General features: G+C 44.2%; 1 protein-coding gene across 1 annotated transcript in view; it reads left to right on the top strand.

Annotated features, from left to right (window-relative positions):
• Window positions 1-22,734, top strand: part of LOC139577521 (tripartite motif-containing protein 16-like) — a 35,164-nt gene that overhangs the window by 1,186 nt on the left and 11,244 nt on the right. Inside the window, exon 2 of the mRNA XM_071404565.1 lies at window positions 11,125-11,220. Coding sequence (XP_071260666.1) covers window positions 11,125-11,220 — 96 coding nt within the window. The remainder of the gene's footprint in view (window positions 1-11,124; window positions 11,221-22,734) is intronic.

Below are 22,734 nucleotides of genomic sequence, written 5' to 3'. Positions count from 1 at the left end.
TTACAATTTAGCAATTTACACTGGAGTGATATACGTGCAGATGAGGATGTGCAAGTATTTATACTGGTGTGCAAAAGAGCAGAAAAACCAAAATATGGGGATGAGGTAGGTAGTTGGTTGGATGGGCTATTTACAGATGGGCTGTGTACAGCTGCAGCGATCGGTAAGCTGCTCTGACAGCTGACGCTTAAAGTTAGTGAGGGAGATATAAGTCTCCAACTTCAGTGATTTTTGCAATTCGTTCCAGTCACTGGTAGCAGAGAACTGGAAGGAAAGGCGGCAAAAGTAGGTGTTGGCTTTGGGGATGACCAGTGAAATATACCTGCTGGAGCGCGTGCTATGGGTGGGTGTTGCTATGATGACCAGTGAGCTGAGATACCTAGCAAAGACTTATAGATGACCTGGAGCCAGTGGGTTTGGTGACGAATATGTAGCGAGGACCAGCCAAAGGGAGCATACAGGTCGCCGTAGTGGGTAGTATATGGGGCTTTTGTGACAAAACGGATGGCACTGTGATAGACAGCATCCAATTTGCTGAGTAGAGTGTTGGAGGCTGTTTTGTAAATGACATCGCCGAAGTCAAGGATCGGTAGGATAGTCAGTTTTACGAGGGTATGTTTGGCAGCATGAGTGAAGGAGGCTTTGTTGCAAAATAGGAAGCCAATTCTAGATTTAACTTTGGATTGGAGATGCTTAATGTGAGTCTGGAAGGAGAGTTTACAGTCTAGCCAGACACCTAGATATCTGTAGTTGTCCACATATTCTAAGTCAGAACCGTCCAGAGTAGTGATGCTGGTCGGGTGCGGGCAGCAATCAGTTGAAGAGCATGCATTTAGTTTAACTAGCATTTAAGAGCAGTTGGAGGCCACGGAAGGAGTGTTGTATGGCGTTGAAGCTCATTTGGAGGTTTGTTAACCTCTCTTGGGCACGTGAGACGGTAGCGTCCCACCTCTTCAACAGCCAGTGAAACTGCTGGGCGCCAAATTCAAATACAGAAATAGTCATTATAAAAATTCAGAAAACAAAACATATTTTACATAGGTTTAAAGAGTAACTTCTTGTGAATCCAACCACGGTGTCAGATTTTTAAAATGCTTTACGGCGAAAGCATACATTACGATTATGAGAACATAGCCCACAAGACAAATCATTACAAACAGTAGCCAGCCAGATAGAACATTTACACAATTTAGAAATAGAGATAAAATTAACCCCTTACCTTTGATGATATTCATATGGTTGCACTCAGCAGACATTCATTTACTCAATAAATGTTCCTCTTGTTCGATAAAGTCTCTTTATACCCAAAAACCTCAGTTTTGTTTGCGCGTTTTCTTCAGTTATCCACAGGCTCAAACGCAGTCAAAACAGGAAGACAAAAAAATCCAAATTGTATCCGTAAAGTTCATAGAAACATGTTTATATTCAAACCTCAGGTTGTTTTTAGCCTAAATAATCGATACTATTTCAACCGGACAATAACGTCGTCAATATAAAATGTAAACAAGAAACGCACTCTCTCAGTTGTGCGCAAGAAAAAGCTCAGTGAAACTTTAGGGTCCACTCATTCAGACTGCTCTTACTTCCTCATTTTTCAGAATACAAGACTGAAACACTTTCTAAAGACTGTTGACATCTAGTGGAAGGCATAAAAACTGCAAGTTGAGTCCTAAGTCAAGGGATACTGTAATGGCATTGAATAGAAAACTACAAACCCAAAAAATATATACTTCCTGAATGGATTTTTCTCAGGTTTTCGCCTGCCAAATCAGTTCTGTTAAACTCACAGACACTATTTTAAAAGTTTTGGAGACTTTAGAGTGTTTTCTATCCAAATCTACCAGTTATTGTTATGCTGATGAATGAGGACCCAAAAGCGACGTAATAGTAACAGAGTCTTTATTCCAGTATAAAACAAATAATGATTCTCCTGGATATAAATCAATGGTAATCCAAAACAGGAAACTGAAATCCTCTCGTCAATAGAGAGGAACGACTGGAGACGCGACCACAGACTGCAGGTCGCTTCAGGAAGGCACAGGCCGTAGCTGACATAGACACCTGCTCACACGCAGCATCTGAAGAAGGCAAAAGAACACGACAGGGCGGAACAAGACACAGGAACTGCAAACATCAAACAAGAATCCGACAAGGACAGGAGCGGAAAACAGAGGGAGAAATAGGGACTCTAATCAGAGGGCAAAATAGGGGACAGGTGTGAAAGAGTAAATGAGGTCGTAGGGAGAATGAGAAACAGCTGGGAGCATGAACGGAACGATAGAGAGAGAGAAAGAGAAAGAACCTAATAAGACCAGCAGAGGGAAGCACAGGGACAAGACATGATCAAAGACAAAACATGACAGTACCCCCCCACTCACCGAGCGCCTCCTGGCGCACTCGAGGAGGAACCCTGGCGGCAACGAAGGAAATCATCGATCAACGAACGGTCCAGCACGTCCCGAGATGGAACCCAACTCCTCTCCTCAGGACCGTAACCCTCCCAATCCACTAAGTACTGGTGACCACGTCCCCGAGAACGCATGTCCATGATCTTCCGTACCTTGTAAATAGGAGCGCCCTCGACAAGGACGGGGGGGGGGGGAGGGAAGACGAACGGGGGCGCGAAGAAAAGGCTTGACACAGGAGACATGGAAGACAGGGTGGACGCGACGAAGATGTTGCGGAAGAAGCAGTCGCACAGCGACAGGATTGACGACCTGAGAGACACGGAACGGACCAATGAACCGCGGAGTCAACTTGCGAGAAGCTGTCGTAAGGGGAAGGTTACGAGTGGAAAGCCACACTCTCTGACCGCGACAATACCTAGGACTCTTAATCCTACGCTTATTGGCGGCTCTCACAGTCTGCGCCCTGTAACGGCAAAGTGCAGACCTGACCCTCCTCCAGGTGCGCTCACAACGTTGGACAAAAGCCTGAGCGGAGGGAACGCTGGACTCGGCGAGCTGGGACGAAAACAGAGGAGGCTGGTAGCCAAGACTACTCTGAAACGGGGACAGCCCGGTAGCAGACGAAGGAAGCGAGTTGTGAGCGTACTCAGCCCAGGGGAGCTGTTCTGCCCAAGACGCAGGGTTTCGAAACGAAAGGCTGCGTAAAATGCGACCAATCGACTGATTGGCCCTTTCTGCTTGACCGTTAGACTGGGGATGAAACCCGGAAGAGAGACTGACGGAAGCACCAATCAAACGACAGAACTCCCTCCAAAACTGTGACGTGAATTGCGGACCTCTGTCTGAAACGGCGTCTAACGGGAGGCCATGAATTCTGAACACATTCTCAATGATGATTTGTGCCGTCTCCTTAGCGGAAGGAAGCTTAGCGAGGGGAATGAAATGTGCCGCCTTAGAGAACCTATCGATAACCGTAAGAATCACAGTCTTCCCCGCAGACGAAGGCAGACCGGTAATAAAGTCTAAGGCGATGTGAGACCATGGTCGAGAAGGAATGGGAAGCGGTCTGAGACGACCGGCAGGAGGAGAGTTACCTGACTTAGTCTGCGCGCAGTCCGAACAAGCAGCCACGAAACGACGCGTGTCCCGCTCCTGAGTAGGCCACCAAAACCGCTGGCGAATAGAAGCAAGCGTACCCCGAACGCCGGGGTGGCCAGCTAACTTGGCAGAGTGAGCCCACTGAAGAACAGCCAGACGAGTAGAGACAGGAACGAACAGAAGGTTACTAGGACAAGCGCGCGGCGACGCAGTGTGAGTGAGTGCTTGCTTTACCTGTCTCTCAATTCCCCAGACAGTCAACCCGACAACACGCCCTTCAGGGAGAATCCCCTCGGGGTCGGTAGAAGCCACAGAAGAACTAAAGAGACGGGATAAGGCATCAGGCTTGGTGTTCTTATTTCCCGGACGATAGGAAATCACGAACTCGAAACGAGCGAAAAACAACGCCCAACGAGCTTGACGTGCATTAAGTCGTTTGGCCGAACGGATGTACTCAAGGTTCTTATGGTCAGTCCAAACGACAAAAGGGACGGTCGCCCCCTCCAACCACTGTCGCCATTCGCCTATGGCTAAGCGGATGGCGAGCAGTTCGCGGTTACCCACATCATAGTTGCGTTCCGATGGCGACAGGCGATGAGAAAAGTAAGCGCAAGGATGGACCTTATCGTCAGACTGGAAGCGCTGAGACAGAATGGCTCCCACGCCCACCTCTGAAGCGTCAACCTCGACAATGAATTGTTTAGTGACGTCAGGAGTAACAAGGATAGGAGCGGATGTAAAACGCTTCTTGAGGAGATCAAAAGCTCCCTGGGCGGAACCGGACCACTTAAAGCAAGTCTTGACAGAAGTCAGAGCGGTGAGAGGGGCAGCCACTTGACCGAAATTACGAATGAAACGCCGATAGAAATTAGCGAAACCGAGAAAACGCTGCAACTCGACACGTGACTTAGGGACGGGCCAATCGCTGACAGCCTGGACCTTAGCGGGATCCATCTGAATGCCTTCAGCGGAAATAACAGAACCGAGAAAAATGACAGAGGAGACATGAAAGGCGCACTTCTCAGCCTTCACGTAGAGACAATTCTCTAAAAGGCGCTGGAGTACACGTCGAACGTGCTGAACATGAATCTCGAGTGACGGTGAAAAAATCAGGATATCGTCAAGGTAAACGAAAACAAAAATGTTCAGCATGTCTCTCAGTACATCATTAACTAATGCCTGAAAGACAGCTGGAGCATTAGCGAGACCGAACGGCAGAACCCGGTATTCAAAATGCCCTAACGGAGTGTTAAACGCCGTTTTCCACTCGTCCCCCTCTCTGATGCGTACGAGATGGTAAGCGTTACGAAGGTCCAACTTAGTAAAGCACCTGGCTCCCTGCAAAATCTCGAAGGCTGACGACATAAGGGGAAGCGGATAACGATTCTTAACCGTTATGTCATTCAGCCCTCGATAATCCACGCAGGGGCGCAGAGTACCGTCCTTCTTCTTAACAAAGAAAAATCCCGCTCCGGCGGGAGAGGAAGAAGGCACCACGGTACCGGCGTCGAGAGAAACAGACAGATAATCCTCGAGAGCCTTACGTTCGGGAGCCGACAGAGAGTATAGTCTACCCCGAGGGGGAGTGGTCCCCGGAAGGAGATCAATACAACAATCATACGACCGGTGAGGAGGAAGGGAGCTGGCTCTGGACCGACTGAAGACCGTGCGCAGATCATGATATTCCTCCGGCACTCCTGTCAAATCACCAGGTTCCTCCTGAGTAGAGGGGACAGAAGACACAGGAGGGATAGCAGACATTAAACACTTCACATGACAAGAAACGTTCCAGGATAGAATAGAATTACTAGACCAATTAATAGAAGGATTATGACAAACTAGCCAGGGATGACCCAAAACAACAGGTGTAAAAGGTGAACGAAAAATCAAAAAGGAAATGGTCTCACTGTGGTTACCAGATACTGTGAGGGTTAAAGGTAGTGTCTCACATCTGATACTGGGGAGAAGACTACCATCTAAGGCGAACATGGGCGTGGGCTTCCCTAACTGTCTGAGAGGAATGTCATGTTTCCGAGCCCATGCTTCGTCCATAAAACAACCCTCAGCCCCTGAGTCTATCAAAGCACTGCAGGAAGCAGCCGAACCGGTCCAGCGTAGATGGACCGACAAGGTAGTACAGGATCTTGATGGAGAGACCTGAGTAGTAGCGCTCACCAGTAGCCCTCCGCTTACTGATGAGCTCTGGCTTTTACTGGACATGACATGACAAAATGTCCAGCAGAACCGCAATAGAGGCAAAGGCGGTTGGTGATTCTCCGTTCCCTCTCCTTAGTCGAGATGCGAATACCTCCCAGCTGCATGGGCTCAGTCTCTGAGCCGGTGGGAGGAGATGGTTGAGATGCGGAGAGGGGAAGCACCGTTAACGCGAGCTCTCTTCCACGAGCTCGATGACGAAGATCTATCCGTCGTTCTATGCGGATGGCGAGTGCAATCAAAGAGTCCACGCTGGAAGGAACCTCCCGGGAGAGAATCTCATCCTTAACCTCAGCGTGAAGTCCCTCCAGAAAACGAGCGAGCAACGCCGGCTCGTTCCAGTCACTGGAGGCAGCAAGAGTGCGAAACTCTATAGAGTAATCCGTTATGGATCGATCACCTTGACATAGGGAAGCCAGGGCCCTGGAAGCCTCCTTCCCAAAAACTGAACGATCAAAAACCCGTATCATCTCCTCTTTAAAGTTCTGATAATCGTTAGAACACTCAGCCCTTGCCTCCCAGATAGCTGTGCCCCACTCCCGAGCCCGACCAGTAAGGAGTGATATGACGTAAGCGATCCGAGCTCTCTCTCTTGAGTACGTGTTGGGCTGGAGAGAGAACACAATATCACACTGGGTGAGAAAGGAGCGACACTCAGTGGGCTGCCCAGAGTAACATGGTGGGTTATTAACCCTAGGTTCCGGAGACTCGGAAGACCAGGAAGTAGCTGGTGGCACGAGACGAAGACTCTGAAACTGTCCAGAGAGATCGGAGACCTGAGCGGCCAGGGTCTCAACGGCATGACGAGCAGCAAACAATTCCTGCTCGTGTCTGCCGAGCATAGCTCCCTGGAACTCGACGGCAGTGTTGAGAGAATCCGTAGTCGCTGGGTCCATTCTTGGTCGGATTCTTCTGTTATGCTGATGAATGAGGACCCAAAAGCGACGTAATAGTAACAGAGTCTTTATTCCAGTATAAAACAAATAATGATTCTCCTGGATATAAATCAATGGTAATCCTCCTCTCGTCAATAGAGAGGAACGACTGGAGACGCGACCACAGACTGCAGGTCGCTTCAGGAAGGCACAGGCCGTAGCTGACATAGACACCTGCTCACACGCAGCATCTGAAGAAGGCAAAAGAACACGACAGGGCGGAACAAGACACAGGAACTGCAAACATCAAACAAGAATCCGACAAGGACAGGAGCGGAAAACAGAGGGAGAAATAGGGACTCTAATCAGAGGGCAAAATAGGGGACAGGTGTGAAAGAGTAAATGAGGTCGTAGGGAGAATGAGAAACAGCTGGGAGCATGAACGGAACGATAGAGAGAGAGAAAGAGAAAGAACCTAATAAGACCAGCAGAGGGAAGCACAGGGACAAGACATGATCAAAGACAAAACATGACAGTTATATGCATATCATATCTTCTGGGCCCGAGAAACAGGCCGTTTAATTTGGGCATGCATTTCATCCAAAATTCAGAATGCTGCCCCCTACCCTAGAGAAGTTAACACAGTGTCCAAAGAAGGGCCAGATGTATACAGAATTGTGTCATCTTCGTAGAGGTGGATCAAAGAATCACCCGCAGCAAGAGCGACATCATTGCTATATACAGAGAACATTTTCGGCTCGAGATTTGAACCCTGTGGCACACCCATAGAGACTGCCAGAGGTCCGGACAACAAGCCATCTAATTTGACACACTGAACTCTATCTGAGAAGTAGTTAGTGAACCAGGCAAGGCAGTCATTAGAGAAAAAAAGTCAGTTGAGTCTGCCGATAAGAATACGGTGATTGACAGAGTCAAAAGCCTTGGCCAGGTCGATGAAGATGGCTGCACAGTACTGTCTTTTATCGATAGAGATTATGATATCGTTTAGGACCTTGAGCGTGGCTGAGGTGCACCCGTGACCAGCTCAGAAACCAGATTGCAAAGCGGAGAAGGTACGGTGGTATTCGAAATGGTCGGTGATCTGTTTGTTTTATTTTATCCCCTTTTCTCCACAATTTTCGTGGTATCCAATCGCTAGTAATTACTATCTTGTCTCATCGCTACAACTCCCGTACGGGCTCGGGAGAGACGAAGGTCGAAAGTCATGCGTCCTCCGAAGCACAACCCAACCAAGCCGCACTGCTTCTTAACACAGCGCGCCTCCAACCCGGAAGCCAGCCGCACCAATGTGTCGGAGGAAACACCGTGCACCCGCCCCCCTCGGTTAGTGCGCACTGCGCCCGGCCCGCCACAGGAGTCGCTGGAGCACGATGAGACAAGGATATCCCTACCGGCCAAACCCTCCCTAACCCGGACGACGCTAAGCCGATTGTGCGTCGCCCCACGGACCTCCCGGTCGCGGCCGGCTGCGACAGAGCCTGGGCGCGAACCCAGAGACTCTGGTGGCGCAGCATAGCACTGCGATGCAGTGCTCTAGACCACTGCGCCACCCGGGAGGCCCCGGTGATCTGTTTGTTCACTCGGCTTTCGAAGACTTTAGAAAGGCAGGGCAGGATGGATATAGGTCTATAACAGTTTGGGTCAAGAGTGTCTCCCCCTTTGAAGAGGGGGATGACCGCAGCAGCTTTCCAATCTTTAGGAATCTCAGATGATACAAAAGAGAGGTTGAACAGACTTATAATAGGGGTTGCAACAATGGCGGCGGATAGTTTTAGGAAGAGACGGTCCAGATTGTCTAGCCCAGCTGATTTGTAAGGATCCAGATTTTGCAGCTCTTTCCGAAAATCAGCTGTCTGGATTTGGGTGAAGGAGATGCAGAGGGGGGGGCTTGGCCCAGTTGCTGCGGGGGGTGCAGAGCTGCTGGCCTGGGTTGGGGTAGCCAGGTGGAAAGCATGGCCAGCCGTACCGAAATGCTTATTGAATTTCTCGATTATCATGGATTTATCAGTGGTTATAGTGTTTCCTAGTCTCAGTGCAGTGGGCAGCTGGGAGGAGGTACTTTTATTCTCCATGGACTTTGCAGTGTCCCAAAACTTTTGGGAATTAGTGCTGCAGGATGCAAATTTCTGTTTTTAAAAGCTAGCCTTTGCTTTCCTAACTGACTGTGTGTATTGGTTCCTGACTTCCCTGAAAAGTTGCATATCGCGGGGACTATTCGAAGCTAGTGCAGTACGCCACAGGGTGTTTTTGTTCTGGTCAAGGCCAGTCAAGTCTGGAGTGAACCAAGGGCTGTATCTGTTCTTAGTTCAACATTTTTTGAAAGGGGCATGCTTATTTAAGATGGTGAGGAAAGCACTTTTAAAGAACAACCAGGCATCCTCTACTGACGGGATGAGGTCAATATCCTTCCAGGATACCCGGGCCAGGTCGATTAGAAAGGCTTGCTCGCAGAAGTGTTTTAGGGAGTGCTGGACAGTGATGAGGGGTGGTGATTTGACCGCGGACCCATAACGGACGCAGGCAATGAGGCAGTGATCGTTGAGATCCTGGTTGAATACAGCAGAGGTGTATTTGGAGGGCAAGTTGGTCAGGATGATATCTATGAGGGTGCCCATGTTTACGGATTTGGGGTTGTACCTGGTAGGTTCCTTGATAATTTGTGTGAGATTGAGGGCATCTAGTTTAGAATGTAGGACAGCCGGGGTGTTTAGCATATCCTAATGTAGGTCACATAGCAGCACGAACTCTGAACATTGATGGGGGGCAATCAGTTCACATATGGTGTCCAGGGCACAGCTGGGAGCTGAGGGGGGTCTATAACAAGCGGCAACAGTGAGGGACTTATTTCTGGAGAGAGGGATCTTTAAAAGTAGAAGCTCGAACTGTTTGGGCATAGACGTGGATAGTATGACAGAACTCTGCAGGCTATCTCTACAGTAGATTGCAATTCCGCCCCCTTTAGCAGTTCTGTCTTGACGGAAAATGTTGTAATTGGGGATGGAAATTTCTGAATTTTTGGTGGCCTTCCTATGCCAGGATTCAGACACGGCTAGGACATCAGGGTTGGCGGAGTGTGCTAAAGCAGTGAATAAAGCAAACTTAGGGAGGAGGTTTCTAATGTTAACATGCATGAACCCAAGGCTTTTACAGTTGCAGAAGTCCGCAAATGAGAGCGCCTGGGGACACACAGGGCCTGGGTTAACCTCTACATCACCAGAGGAACAGAGGAGGAGTAGGATGAGGGTACGACTAAAGGCTTTAAGAGCTGGTCGTCTAGTGCCTTGGGAACAGAGAATAAAAGGAGCAGATTTCTGGGCGTGGTAGAATAGATTCAGGGCATAGTGTACAGACAAGGGTATGGTAGGGTGTGAGTACAGTGGGGGTAAACCTAGGCATTGAGTGACGATGAGAGAGGTTTCATCTCTGGAGGCGCCAGTTAAGCTAGGTGCAGTCTCTGCATGTGTGGGGGGTGGGACAAGGAGCTATCTGAGGCATGTTGAGCAGGACTAGGGGCTCCACAGTAAAATATAACAATGAGAGCTGCCCTAAACAACAGTATACAAGGCATATTGACGTTAGAGAAAGGCATAAAGCAAACACAGGTGTTGATTGGGAGAGCTAAGAGAACAACGGGTGAGACAACAATGGGTAAACAGCTAGGACAACAATAATGGGTAAATGGTGATGAATGGGCAGAGAGGGTCTGTTAACTACACACAGGGCCTGAGTTCGAGGCTGGGGCCGACAGATAAACAAAATGAAGTACCATGTTAATAAACAGTCCAGCAGGCATCAGCTGTGTAGCCAGGCGATCATAGGGTCCAATGAGCAGCAAAGATGAAACAGGGATCCGTTCGGTAATTGATTACTACGCAAGGCTAGCGGGAGACACGGAGTTCAGGAAGCTAGCAGGCCGGGGATAGCAGATGGATCAACACCAACATCCACGACGCAGAGGCTGGTTGAGAGCACGTCGGCCGAATTACGTCAGCAGACCAGCAGACCAGTCGTTATGGATTGGCGGGGCTCCGTATCGTCAAAGGTTCCAGGCCAATTGACAAGAGCGGTATTGTAGTTGGTGTACTTCGTTTACTAGCTGGGAAATGGACTTAGCTTGAGGCTAGCTGGTGCATGCTTCTGGACAAGGGCGTTAGCCACAATAGCCACTCGGTAGCAACTAGCTAGCTGCGATGATCCGGTGTAGTGGTCCAGAGCTTAAGGCAGGAACCCGGTGATGTAGTGGGAAAAAAAACATTCGATATGCTCAGGGCTGATTTCGTGCTGTGCAGACTGGCAGGTATTATCCAGGCTATCCGTGCTAAAGCGTCTGGAGTCCGAGCTAAAGGTAAAGGCCGCTAGCAGTGGCTAACAATGACTAAAAATATAGTAGCTAATTAGCTGGCTAGCTCCTGATGGAGGTTCCAGTTATAATGTCCAAAAAATAGCTATACTATTAATCTAACGGACAAATAAAGCTTGATAGCTCATTGAAGAGTGATTCTCCACAGAGGCAGCTGGGGATGAGTCAGCAGAAGGTCCAGCAGAGATTCCAGGAGAGAGAGAATGAGCTGAAGGAGCTCAGACAGGCTGTGGAGTCTCTTAAGGTGAGTATTGTTGACCGGAGGAGATACACTATTGTACCTGTCTCCTCCGGTCAGAGAGAGAGAGAGAGAGAGAGAGGGGCCCCTCTTCAATCCCACTGACCCCACTGTTGGGAGCAGGCTGTCTGTACCCCTTTCAGAGAATAGACTGCTTCATGTAACTGACGGGATAAGAACCCAGGTCTACCACGGAAGAAAACCAACATTTTGATCATTACACCAAGAGAATATTTTCTATTGGGCCGACACTGATTTTGAAGTTGCAGGCGGGGCTACCTCATCACATAACTTTGAGTAACCATGACTGACTCATGTCCCCTATACATACCTCTCTCTCTCTCTCTTTCTCAATTATATTCAATTCAAAAGGCTTTATTGGCAATGGAAACATATGTTTACATTGTCAAAGCAGGTGAAATAGATAATAAACAAAAGTGAAATAAACAATCAGAAATGAACAGTAAACATTACACTCACAAAAGTTTCAAAAGAATAGAGACATTTCAAATGTTATAATTCAAGTGCAAACAGAGTGAGTCCTGCGCCAGACCAAGTTCTGGAGGTGAAATGGAAATGAATGAGGGAGAGTTAAGTGAGGTAGAAGGTGTGGAGAAGAGTTCAGAGCCTGGCATCAATGGACATTATAAAGAAGAATCTAGTGCAGTAGAAGTTACATTTTTGGAGAAAGTAGATCCATACCTGTTGGCAGATCCATTTGTGGTTTCAGGGTGGGTGGGAAAGGAGTTGGGTGCAGTTGAATCAGTGAAGGTAACCTAGGTAACCTGTAGTGGACATGTGAAATTTTGTTTGTGTTTCTTCTGACCAGAGGGAGTGGGCGCTCCGTATCACGCAACTTGGGTCAATATCTGTTTCTTGCTTTGATCTCAGGAACAGGACACCATTGAAAGGAGTGATTTCTGGGGTAGTGTTAAGTGTGGAGGTGGAGCAATTGAAGTTGCTTCCCACCGTTTGGTACGACGCAGACCCGGTGGTGAGCGTGGTGAAACAGAGGAGTCACTCAGTCCTTTTGAGTTTTGAGTCTTTACCTGACAAAGTCATGTTAGGATATATCAGTTATCCTGTTAGAGTCTTTGTGTTGAATCCACTGAGCTGTTTCAGGTGCAACGTTTATGGTCAAGTTGCAGCAGTTTGTAGGAGGGAAATTCCAAGATGTGGGAAGTGTGCAGAAGGGCATGTGATAGAGGATTGTGTAGTTTCAGTGGATAAAGTTGTGTGTGTCAATTGTAGGGGTGTCCATGTTGCTGGGGATCAGAAGTGTCTGGTGAGAGAGAGGCAGGTTGAGGTGGCTAGAGTCAGAGTAGTGCAGAAGGTGTCGTATGCTGATGCAGTGAAGAAAGTAGAGGAGGATGGGTCAAGGGTGAGGGATCCTGAGAGGATCTCTGCGAGTAGTAGATCTGTGCCAGCACAGAGGGATAGGCCAACGAGTGATATACAGTGCCTTCGGAAGGTATTCAGACCCCTTGACTTTTTCCACATTTTGTTACATTACAGCCTTTTTCTGAAATGGATTTTTAACAACAACAATCTACACACAATATCCCATAATGACAAAGTCTAAACAGGTTATTAGAAAATGTTGCACATTTATAAAAAAAATATATAAAAAACAGAAATGCCTTATTTACATAAGTATTCAGACCCTTTACTATGAGACTCGAAATTGAAATCGGGTACATCCTGTTTCCATTGATCATCATTGAGATGGTTCTACACTTGATTGGAGTCCACCTGTGGTAAATTCAATTGATTGGACATTTGGAAAGGCACACACCTGTCTATATAAGGTCCCACAGTTGACAGTGTATGTCAGAGCAAAAACCAAGCCATGAGGTCGAAGGAATTCTCCGTAGAGCTCCGAGACAGGATTGTGTCAAGGCACAGATCTGGGGAAGGGTACCAAAACATTTCTGCAGCATTGAAGGTCCCCAAGAACATTCTTAATTGGAAGAAGTTTGAAAACACCAAGACTCTTCCTAGAGCTGGCCGCCTGCCCACTCAAATGAGCAATCGAGGAAGGGCCATAGTCAGTGAGGTGACCAAGAACCCGATGGTCACCCGATGGTCACATCCAGAAGGACAACAATCTCTGCAGCACTCGACCTATCAGGCCTTTATGGTAGAGCGGCCAGACGGAAGCCACTTCTCAGTAAAAGGCGCATGACAGCCCGCTTGGAGTTGCCAAAAGGCACCTTAAGACTCTCAGACCATGAGAAACAAGATTCTCTGGTCTGATGAAATCAAGATTGAACTCTTTGGCCTAAATGCCAAGTGTCACGTCTGGATGAAACCTGGCACCATCCCTACAGTGAAGCATGGGTAGCAGCATCATACAGTGGCGATGTTTTTCAGTGGCAGGGACTGTGAGATCGAGGCAAAGATGAACGGAGCAAAGTACAGAGTGATTCTTGATGAAAACCTGCTCCAGAGCGCTCAGGATCTCAGACTGGGGCAATAGTTCACCTTCCAACAGGACAATGACCCTAAGCACTGTCATGACGTTGCCTGATTGGGTCCAGCAAGCCCCATCCCCCTCTCCCTGCCTCTCCCTGCCCCCTACAACTATGCTGCTGTGGTCAGAGAGAGGTCGTAAATTCCTGAGTAGAAGACCCTGGGTACACTTTCATAGAGAACAGTTTATAGGGAGACTGTTTGGCTACATTACCATACCGCTGTTTATATAATAGCCTCAGATATGAGGTTTACATCTAATTGTTGTATAAGATGAATGAGTGAGTATGATACTGTTTGTATAATTGTGTAATATGATTTTGGACTGTTTAATGAAGAAAAATACAATTCCCTTTTGATTTGAACTAAATCAGAGGACCGCCCCTGAGCTCAGTTAGGGTCAGACATCCTGGGACAGCCCTTTTCTGCCATTCCGAATAAAACCCAACTTTGAGAAATTATCACCAGACCGAGCTTACCTCAATTACGAGATGGCTGAAGGTTGCAGACCATTGCTGAATCGTTTAACCATACCACGTGGTTAAACTCTTAGACTATCGATACCGACAGCATAATAACAAGTCTTTGATATTAATTACTAGTCTGCAGCTAGGAATTCGGTATCATTGAACGCAAAGAACGACAACCGCCAAAACATCCACTCGATAACGAAACGAATGAATGTCACTCTGAACTATCTCCTCTAACCAAGACAGAGAGAGAGAGACGGACAAAACTCTCCAACAGAAACAAACTTTTCAACAAAGATCCCGACGACACACTGAGCGTAAATATATATATTGATTGCAATTGTTCCCGAATGAGTGAGCGTTCATGTGCAATGGATTAGCATTTCAATTGTTATAATTAAGAATTTTGTAGTGTGTCATCTCAGTCGACCCCCACTTGCCTTTGGTCTAACAAGCCGCCATGCCGGTTTAGCCCACTAGGGCCGATTCTCCTATCATTTCTTGTAACCACATTTAATTTCTTTGTTTGTTTGTTTATGCAGTTCTGTGAATTACTTAGTTATTAATAAATAAATGATTTAAGACAATTGATGTATGGATGACTCATAGTGAAGACTGGGTTCGTGCAGATGACGTTTGGAATGAGACTAACGTGAGGTAAAGTAAATAATTCATTAATTCGAAGACTAATTGATCAGATAAAATATCTGAAAAGTTATTTTAGGAAATAATAACTTTGTAATCTGAATATTTTTCCTTGTTGCCCCAACTTCCCAGTTAATTAGTTACGTTATTAATCAGTTGATCGCGTAATAACTAATTACAGAGAATCTTTGATAAAAAACTATAAGTCTTCAATTTAATGATAGTAAAGACACGACAGCACACTGCCAAAACAACGCAGGAGTGGCTCGTGACAAGTCTCTGAATGTCCTTGAGTGGCCCTGCCAGAGCCCGAACTTGAACCCGATCAAACATCTCTGGAAAGACCTGAAAATAGCTGTACAGCGATGCTCCCTGACAGAGCTTGAGAGGATCTGCAAAGAATCTGCTTTTTATATTTTTTATGAATTCACAAAATGTACTAAAAAACTGTTTTTGCTTTGTCATTATGGGGTATTGTGTGTAGATTGATGAGGGAAAAAACTATTTAATCAATTTTAGAATAAGGCTGTTACCTAACAAAATGTGGAAAAAGTCAAGGGGTCTTAATACTTTCTGAAGGCACTGTATGCTTCAGTAAAGTTAGCTTCTTAGTATATTATTGTGGCCCTGGCGGCACAAAATCAAAGTCGGACTGCATGGAGATGCGTGGGGACATGGTCATGACGGGTGGCCGTATTGTGGGTGTTTCAGGAATAAGGTGTACATTTGACCACCATTATCTAGGATGTGACAATGGTAAATAAATCTCTCAATTTTTGCTCATTATTTTGCGCGGTCTTGCAGGCCTTCTCATGCAGCTGCAACTGCAGTAACATTTGTAAATCATGACCCATCTTGAGTTGGGCTCTGGGATGGTGCAATTGTTGAGAAAGTGAGCTTATGGTTATGTGTGGGTAAGGGCTGAGTGTGTGTGTGTGTGTGTGTGTGAGTGTATGTGTGTATCCCACAACTGTTGCGAAGGAAGAAGTAAAAGATGTTAGGGACAATAGAGGATGATCCACAGCTATATATAATACAAAAAGAGGTGAGGGCAATGGAAATGCATATGGCAACTGATCTACTACAATCCGGTAAATGGCACTGTATGCTCTTTTCAAAGGATGGATCCCAGTCGGTTCAGGGCTATGGGATACAGGGGGTCGAGGGTGGTCTGCCGGGCATTGGGATGACAACCCAACTCGGGTTGAGGAGGGCTTTTAGCGCGTGGAATAGTAGGGACCAATTGGAGGTTTACTTAGTAGAAATGCAAATATCATGGTACAACTATATAGACACTCAATCATTATGTTACTTTTTAATAGTACGTTTACAAAAATATATTCTGATTAAAAGAATGAAAGGTGTGTCTCATTATGGTAAGTGGTGAAATAAGTATAGCCAGTTACAATTGTAATGGCTTAGCAGATAATAAGAAAAGACGATCAGTATTTACCTGGCTAAAAGAGAAGGATTATAATATCTATTGTTTACAGGAAACCCATTCAACAGTTTTAGATGAAGTTTTGTGGAAAAAGAACTGGGGGGGCAAAATATATTTCTCCCATGGGCAAAGAAATTCAAAAGGGGTGATTTTACATTTAAGTCATTTAGCAGACGCTCTTATCCAGAGCGACTTACAAATTGGAAATTCATACATATTCATCCTGGTCCCCCCGTGGGGAATGAACCCACAACCCTGGCGTTGCAAGCGCCATGCTCTACCAACTGAGCCACACGGGACCACACGGGGGTGATGGTCTTAATTAACAATAATTTTGATCCAAATGTGCAAATTGTCCAAACAGATCCTCAAGGTAGATGGATTATTTTAAATATGTTATTGGACAATAAACAAATATGGCTTGTCAACCTATACGGTCCGAATAATGATGATCCAAGCTTCTTTGAAAATATATATAAGAATTTATCAACTCTACAAGCAACACTAGACTCTATTATTATAGTGGGAGATTTTAATACGGTCTTAAATACCTCTATAGACCGGAAAGGAAATCACACTACAAACTATCACCCTCAGGCACTTAAGGAAATCATGAATGTCATGGATATATTGGAATTAGTGGATATATGGAGACTTAAATACCCTGATTTAGTGAGATATACATGGCGGAGGCTGAATCAAGCTAGTCGTCTTGACTACTTTCTTATACCATTCTCTCTGGCACCAAAAGTTAAAAAAGTGTTGATAGGGGATAGAATGCGGTCGGATCATCACATAATTGGCATATATATTTCTCTTACAGAATTTCCACGTGGGCGAGGATATTGGAAATTTAATCAAAGTCTACTAGATGATAAATTGTTTAGAACTAGGACAGAAGACTTTATAACTGACTTTTTCAGACATAACATAGGTACAGCAGATCCCCTTATTGTATGGGACACTTTTAAGTGTGCCTTTAGAGGCCATGCAATTCAGTACTCATCTTTAAAACAAAAGCAATTTAGATCAAAAGAGTCCATATTAACAAAGGAAATTGAAGGACTAACAGTACAGTTAGATAGCAATAAAAACGGTACCACAGAGGCACAGAATAAGTTAGAGGAAAAACAAAAAGAAATGGAGGAACTTATTCAAGAAAGATCCAGTGTAATATATTATAAAAATAAAGCGAACTGGATGGAATATGGGGAAAAATGCACCAAATTCTTTTTCAATCTTCAATATAGAAATGCTACCAAAAAAATGTATTAAAACTTGTTACAAATGATGGAGTCACGCATGATTCACCAAAATATATTTTGAAAGAGGAAGTAAAGTACTTTAAGAATATGTTTTCGTTTCAGGCTCCTCCATCTCCACTAACTGAAACTAATTGTATGGATTTTTTTCCTATTAATAATGTAAAATTAACATCTGTACAGAAAGACTCATGTGAAGGCCAAATTACAGAGGAGGAACTGCTTGATGCAATTGGGGCCTTTAAAGATGGGAAAACTCCAGGGCTGGATGGCATACCAGTGGAAGTATACAAAACTTTTTTTGATATACTCAAAGGACCATTATTAGCTTGTTTTAACCACTCCTATATAAATGGTAGATTATCAGACACGCAACAAGAAGGTCTGATATCGTTATTACTGAAACAGGACCCAAGTGGTATATATAAAGATCCAGTCCAATTAAAAAATTGGAGACCTCTTACACTTCAGTGTTGTGATGCAAAAATCCTAGCAAAATGCTTGGCGCATAGAATAAAAAAAGTTTTGTCAGATATTATTCATCCTAATCAGACAGGTTTTTTACATGGACGATACATTGGAGATAATATAAGGCAAGTACTGGAAACAATAGAACACTATGAAATATCGGGGACACCAGGCCTGGTTTTCATAGCTGATTTTGAAAAGGCTTTTGATAAAGTACGACTGGAGTTTATATATAAATGCCTAGAATATTTCAATTTTGGGGAATCTCTTATAAAATGGGTTAAAATTATGTATAGTAACCCTAGGTGTAAAATAGTAAATAATGGCTACATCTCAGAAAGTTTTAAACTATCTAGAGGAGTAAAACAAGGTTGTCCACTATCGGCATATCTATTTATTATTGCCATCGAAATGTTAGCTGTTAAAATTAGATCAAACATTAATATTAAGGGATTAGAAATCCGTGGCTTAAAAACTAAGGTGTCATTGTACGCTGATGATTCATGTTTTCTTTTAAAACCACAACTAGAGTCCCTCCAGGGCCTCATAGAGGATCTAGATACCTTTGCTATCCTCTCTGGATTAAAACCAAATTATGATAAATGTACCATATTACGTATTGGATCACTAAAAAATACACATTTTATATTGCCATGTAGTTTACCAATTAAATGGTCTGACGGAGATGTGGACATACTCGGTATAAAAATCCCAAAAGAAAGAAATGATCTCACTCCAATAAATTTTTATAGAAAGTTAGCAAAAATAGATAAGATCTTGCTACCATGGAAAGGAAAATACCTGTCTATTTGTGGAAAAATCACCCTGATTAACTCTTTAGTCATATCACAGTTTACCTATTTGCTTATGGTTTTGCCTACACCTAGTGACCTGCTTTTTAAATTATATGAACAAAAAATATTCCATTTTATTTGGAACGGCAAGCCAGATAAAATTAAAAGGGCCTATTTATATAACGAATATGAATTCGGAGGGCAGAAATTATTAAATATTAAAGCATTAGACCTCTCACTAAAGGCATCAGTCATACAAAAGTTATACTTAAATCCAAACTGGTTCTCTAGTAAATTGGTACGAATGTCTCATCCTATATTCAAGAAGGGCCTTTTCCCCTTTATTCAGATTACACCTGCTCACTTTCGGTTGTTTGAAAAGGAAATAATCTCCAAAATATCCTTATTTTTTAAACAAGCCTTAGAAAGTTGGTTGCAATTTCAGTTTAATCCACCTGAAAGGACGGAACAAATAGTACAACAAATATTGTGGTTAAATTCAAATATAGTAATTGATAAAAAAAACTGTATTTATTGAAGAAATGTTTAAAAAAGGTATAATTTTTGTGAATGATGTCATAAATAGGACTGGTGGAGTTATGTCACACATGCAGCTAACACAGACATATGGAAATGTCTGCTCTACCCAAAATTACAACCAATTAATTGCAGCATTACCACAAAAATGGAAGAGGCAAGTAGAAGGGGAAAAAAGTAAGGAACTTGTATGTCGGCCCTGTATTAAAGAACATAAATGGTTAAAGAAAAGTGTGATAAATAAAAATATATACCAATTTCATTTAAGGACCAAAAAACTGACAGCTGTGCCATATAAATTGCAAAATAGTTGGGAAGAGATTTTCGATGTACCCATTCCATGGCACATGGTTTATGAATTGATACGCAAAACAACACCGGATTCAAAACTTCGAATTTTTCAATTTAAATTACTGTACAAAAATCTTGCAACTAATAGAATGTTATATATATGGGGTATACAATCTTCCCAGCTCTGCAGATTCTGTTGTGAGGAGGCAGAGTCATTAGATCATTTATTTTGGTATTGTCCATATGTAGCTCGTTTTTGGTCACAAGGTCCAGGAATGGCTGAAGAATTGCAACATTTGCCTAAAACTAACGCTACAGATAGCAATACTGGGGGATTTGAAAAGCCATAGTCAATCAATCAATAATATAATAATTATTTTAGCAAAAATGTTTATTTTTAATTTACAATCTATAGAAGCTATGAGAATAGGAAGGTTCAAGTCTTTTGTGAAGCATCACAGCACAGTTGAAAAATATATGGCAAATAAAAATCCGAAATGGATGATGTTGGAAGATAGATGGGAGGGGTTGAGTGGAACTGAAGGGTGGGATTAATAACAAGATAAACAATGTAGGGCATACGGGATCTGTGAAATGTGTATAGGTGCGGAGCTTTTGTGAAATAGCACAGTTACAAGTGGAAATAAAATTGGATGGACAACAGAAATAGAGGAAGGACTAAGAACAAATAAGAGAGAACTATTGTAAAGTGGACTGTGTCTGTAAGATGGGTATAAGATGTATAAATTGAAGGTAAAAGCAGAAGTGTTTATTAGTTTACTCCAATTGGGGGATCGGTGGTAGGGTGCGGGGAATAATAATAAAGGTATATTCTTTAAAAAAGTATGTATGTCTATATAGGTATGTGTATGTACAGTGGGGAGAACAAGTATTTGATACACTGCCGATTTTGCATGTTTTCCTACTTACAAAGCATGTAGAGGTCTGTAATTTTTATCATAGGTACACTTCAACTGTGAGAGACGGAATCTAAAACAAAAATCCAGAAAATCACATTGTATGATTTTTAAGTATTTAATTTGCATTTTATTGCATGACATAAGTATTTGATACATCAGAAAAGCAGAACTTAATATTTGGTACAGAAACCTTTGTTTGCAATTACAGAGATCATACGTTTCCTGTAGTTCTTGACCAGGTTTGCACACACTGCAGCAGGGATTTTGGCCCACTCCTCCATACAGACCTTCTCCAGATCCTTCAGGTTTCGGGGCTGTCGCTGGGCAATACGGACCTTCAGCTCCCTCCAAAGATTTTCTATTGGGTTCAGGTCTGGAGACTGGCTAGGCCACTCCAGGACCTTGAGATGCTTCTTACGGAGCCACTCCTTAGTTGCCCTGGCTGTGTGTTTCGGGTCGTTGTCATGCTGGAAGACCCAGCCACGACCCATCTTCAATGCTCTTACTGAGGGAAGGAGGTTGTTGGCCAAGATCTCCCGATACATGGTCCCATCCATCCTCCCCTCAATACGGTGCAGTCGTCCTGTCCCCTTTACAGAAAAGCATCCCCAAAGAATGATGTTTCCACCTCCATGCTTCACGGTTGGGATGGTGATCTTGGGGTTGTACTCATCCTTCTTCTTCCTCCAAACACGGCGAGTGGAGTTTAGACCAAAAAGCTCTATTTTTGTCTCAACAGACCACATGACCTTCTCCCATTCCTCCTCTGGATCATCCAGATGGTCATTGGCAAACTTCAGACGGGCCTGGAAATGCGCTGGCTTGAGCAGGGGGACCTTGCGTGCGCTGCAGGATTTTAATCCATGACGGCGTAGTGTGTTACTAATGGTTTTCTTTGAGACTGTGGTCCCAGCTCTCTTCAGGTCATTGACCAGGTCCTGCCGTGTAGTTCTTGCTGATCCCTCACCTTCCTCATGATCATTGATGCCCCACGAGGTGAGATCTTGCATGGAGCCCCAGACCGAGGGTGATTGACCATCATCTTGAACTTCTTCCATGTTCTAATAATTGCGCCAACAGTTGTTGCCTTCTCACCAAGCTGCTTGCCTATTGTCCTGTAGCCCATCCCAGCCTTGTGCAGGTCTACAATTTAACCCTGATATCCTTACACAGCTCTCTGGTCTTGGCCATTGTGGAGAGGTTGGAGTCTGTTTGATTGAGGTTGTGGACAGGTGTCTTTTATACAGGTAACGAGTTCAAACAGGTGCAGTTAATACAGGTAATGAGTGGAGAACAGGAGGGCTTCTTAAAGAAAAACTAACAGGTCTGTGAGAGCCGGAATTCTTACTGGTTGGTAGGTGATCAAATACTTATGTCATGCAATAAAATGCAAATTAATTACTTAAAAATCATACAATTTGATTTTCTGGATTTCTGTTTTAGATTCCGTCTCTCACAGTTGAAGTGTACCTATGATAAAAATTACAGACCTCTACATGCTTTGTAAGTAGGAAAACCTGCAATATCGGCAGTGTATCAAATACTTGTTCTCCCCACTGTATATATGTGTATATGTATGCATGCGTGTATGGATATATATATTTACCCCAAAAAATATGGGGGATTGGAAATGATGCAGACAATTACATTGGAAGCAACATTCTTTCCGCAAGATTAAGCTGATCCAACCCCCCCAAAAAATAAAAAATATTTTAAAAAAAATAAAAAAAAATAAATAAAAAGTTAGCTTCTTAGCGTTCATAGCAATGGTTATCAACTGTACTGCAGAAATGGAACGTAAATAACAGAAAATAGATGTTGTGGTAATAGCTGCAGAGAAGCATTTGGGCATACGAGATTTGACTTCAGAAGAGTTCCAGGGTGTGTTGAGTGGTGGTGTCACGTCCTCCCAGGCCGTTGGCATGGTGCAGGAGCAGATGGGGTCAAAGTAGTGGAATGAGCAAAGACTTTGCTTCAGAGGCTGGACAGAATCAAGCACATAGCTTTCAGGATATGTATTGGTGAATAGATAGTATAGAATACAGTTGTCATGACTGGCCTGATGGATCAGTTTACCATGGACCACAATCCTACAGAGACATATCTCACACCCACAAGAGGGGGACAGATCGAGAGGTATGGAGGTGGTGGTTTTTATGACATCTCACGCCCATTGTAAATCTTAAGGCAGCAGATAATCCCTTTGTCCTCTCATTGTGG

This window comes from Salvelinus alpinus, chromosome 6 (assembly GCF_045679555.1).
Source record: "Salvelinus alpinus chromosome 6, SLU_Salpinus.1, whole genome shotgun sequence".
NCBI classification, from domain to species: domain Eukaryota; kingdom Metazoa; phylum Chordata; class Actinopteri; order Salmoniformes; family Salmonidae; genus Salvelinus; species Salvelinus alpinus.
This window is presented reverse-complemented; position numbering and strand designations above follow the sequence as displayed.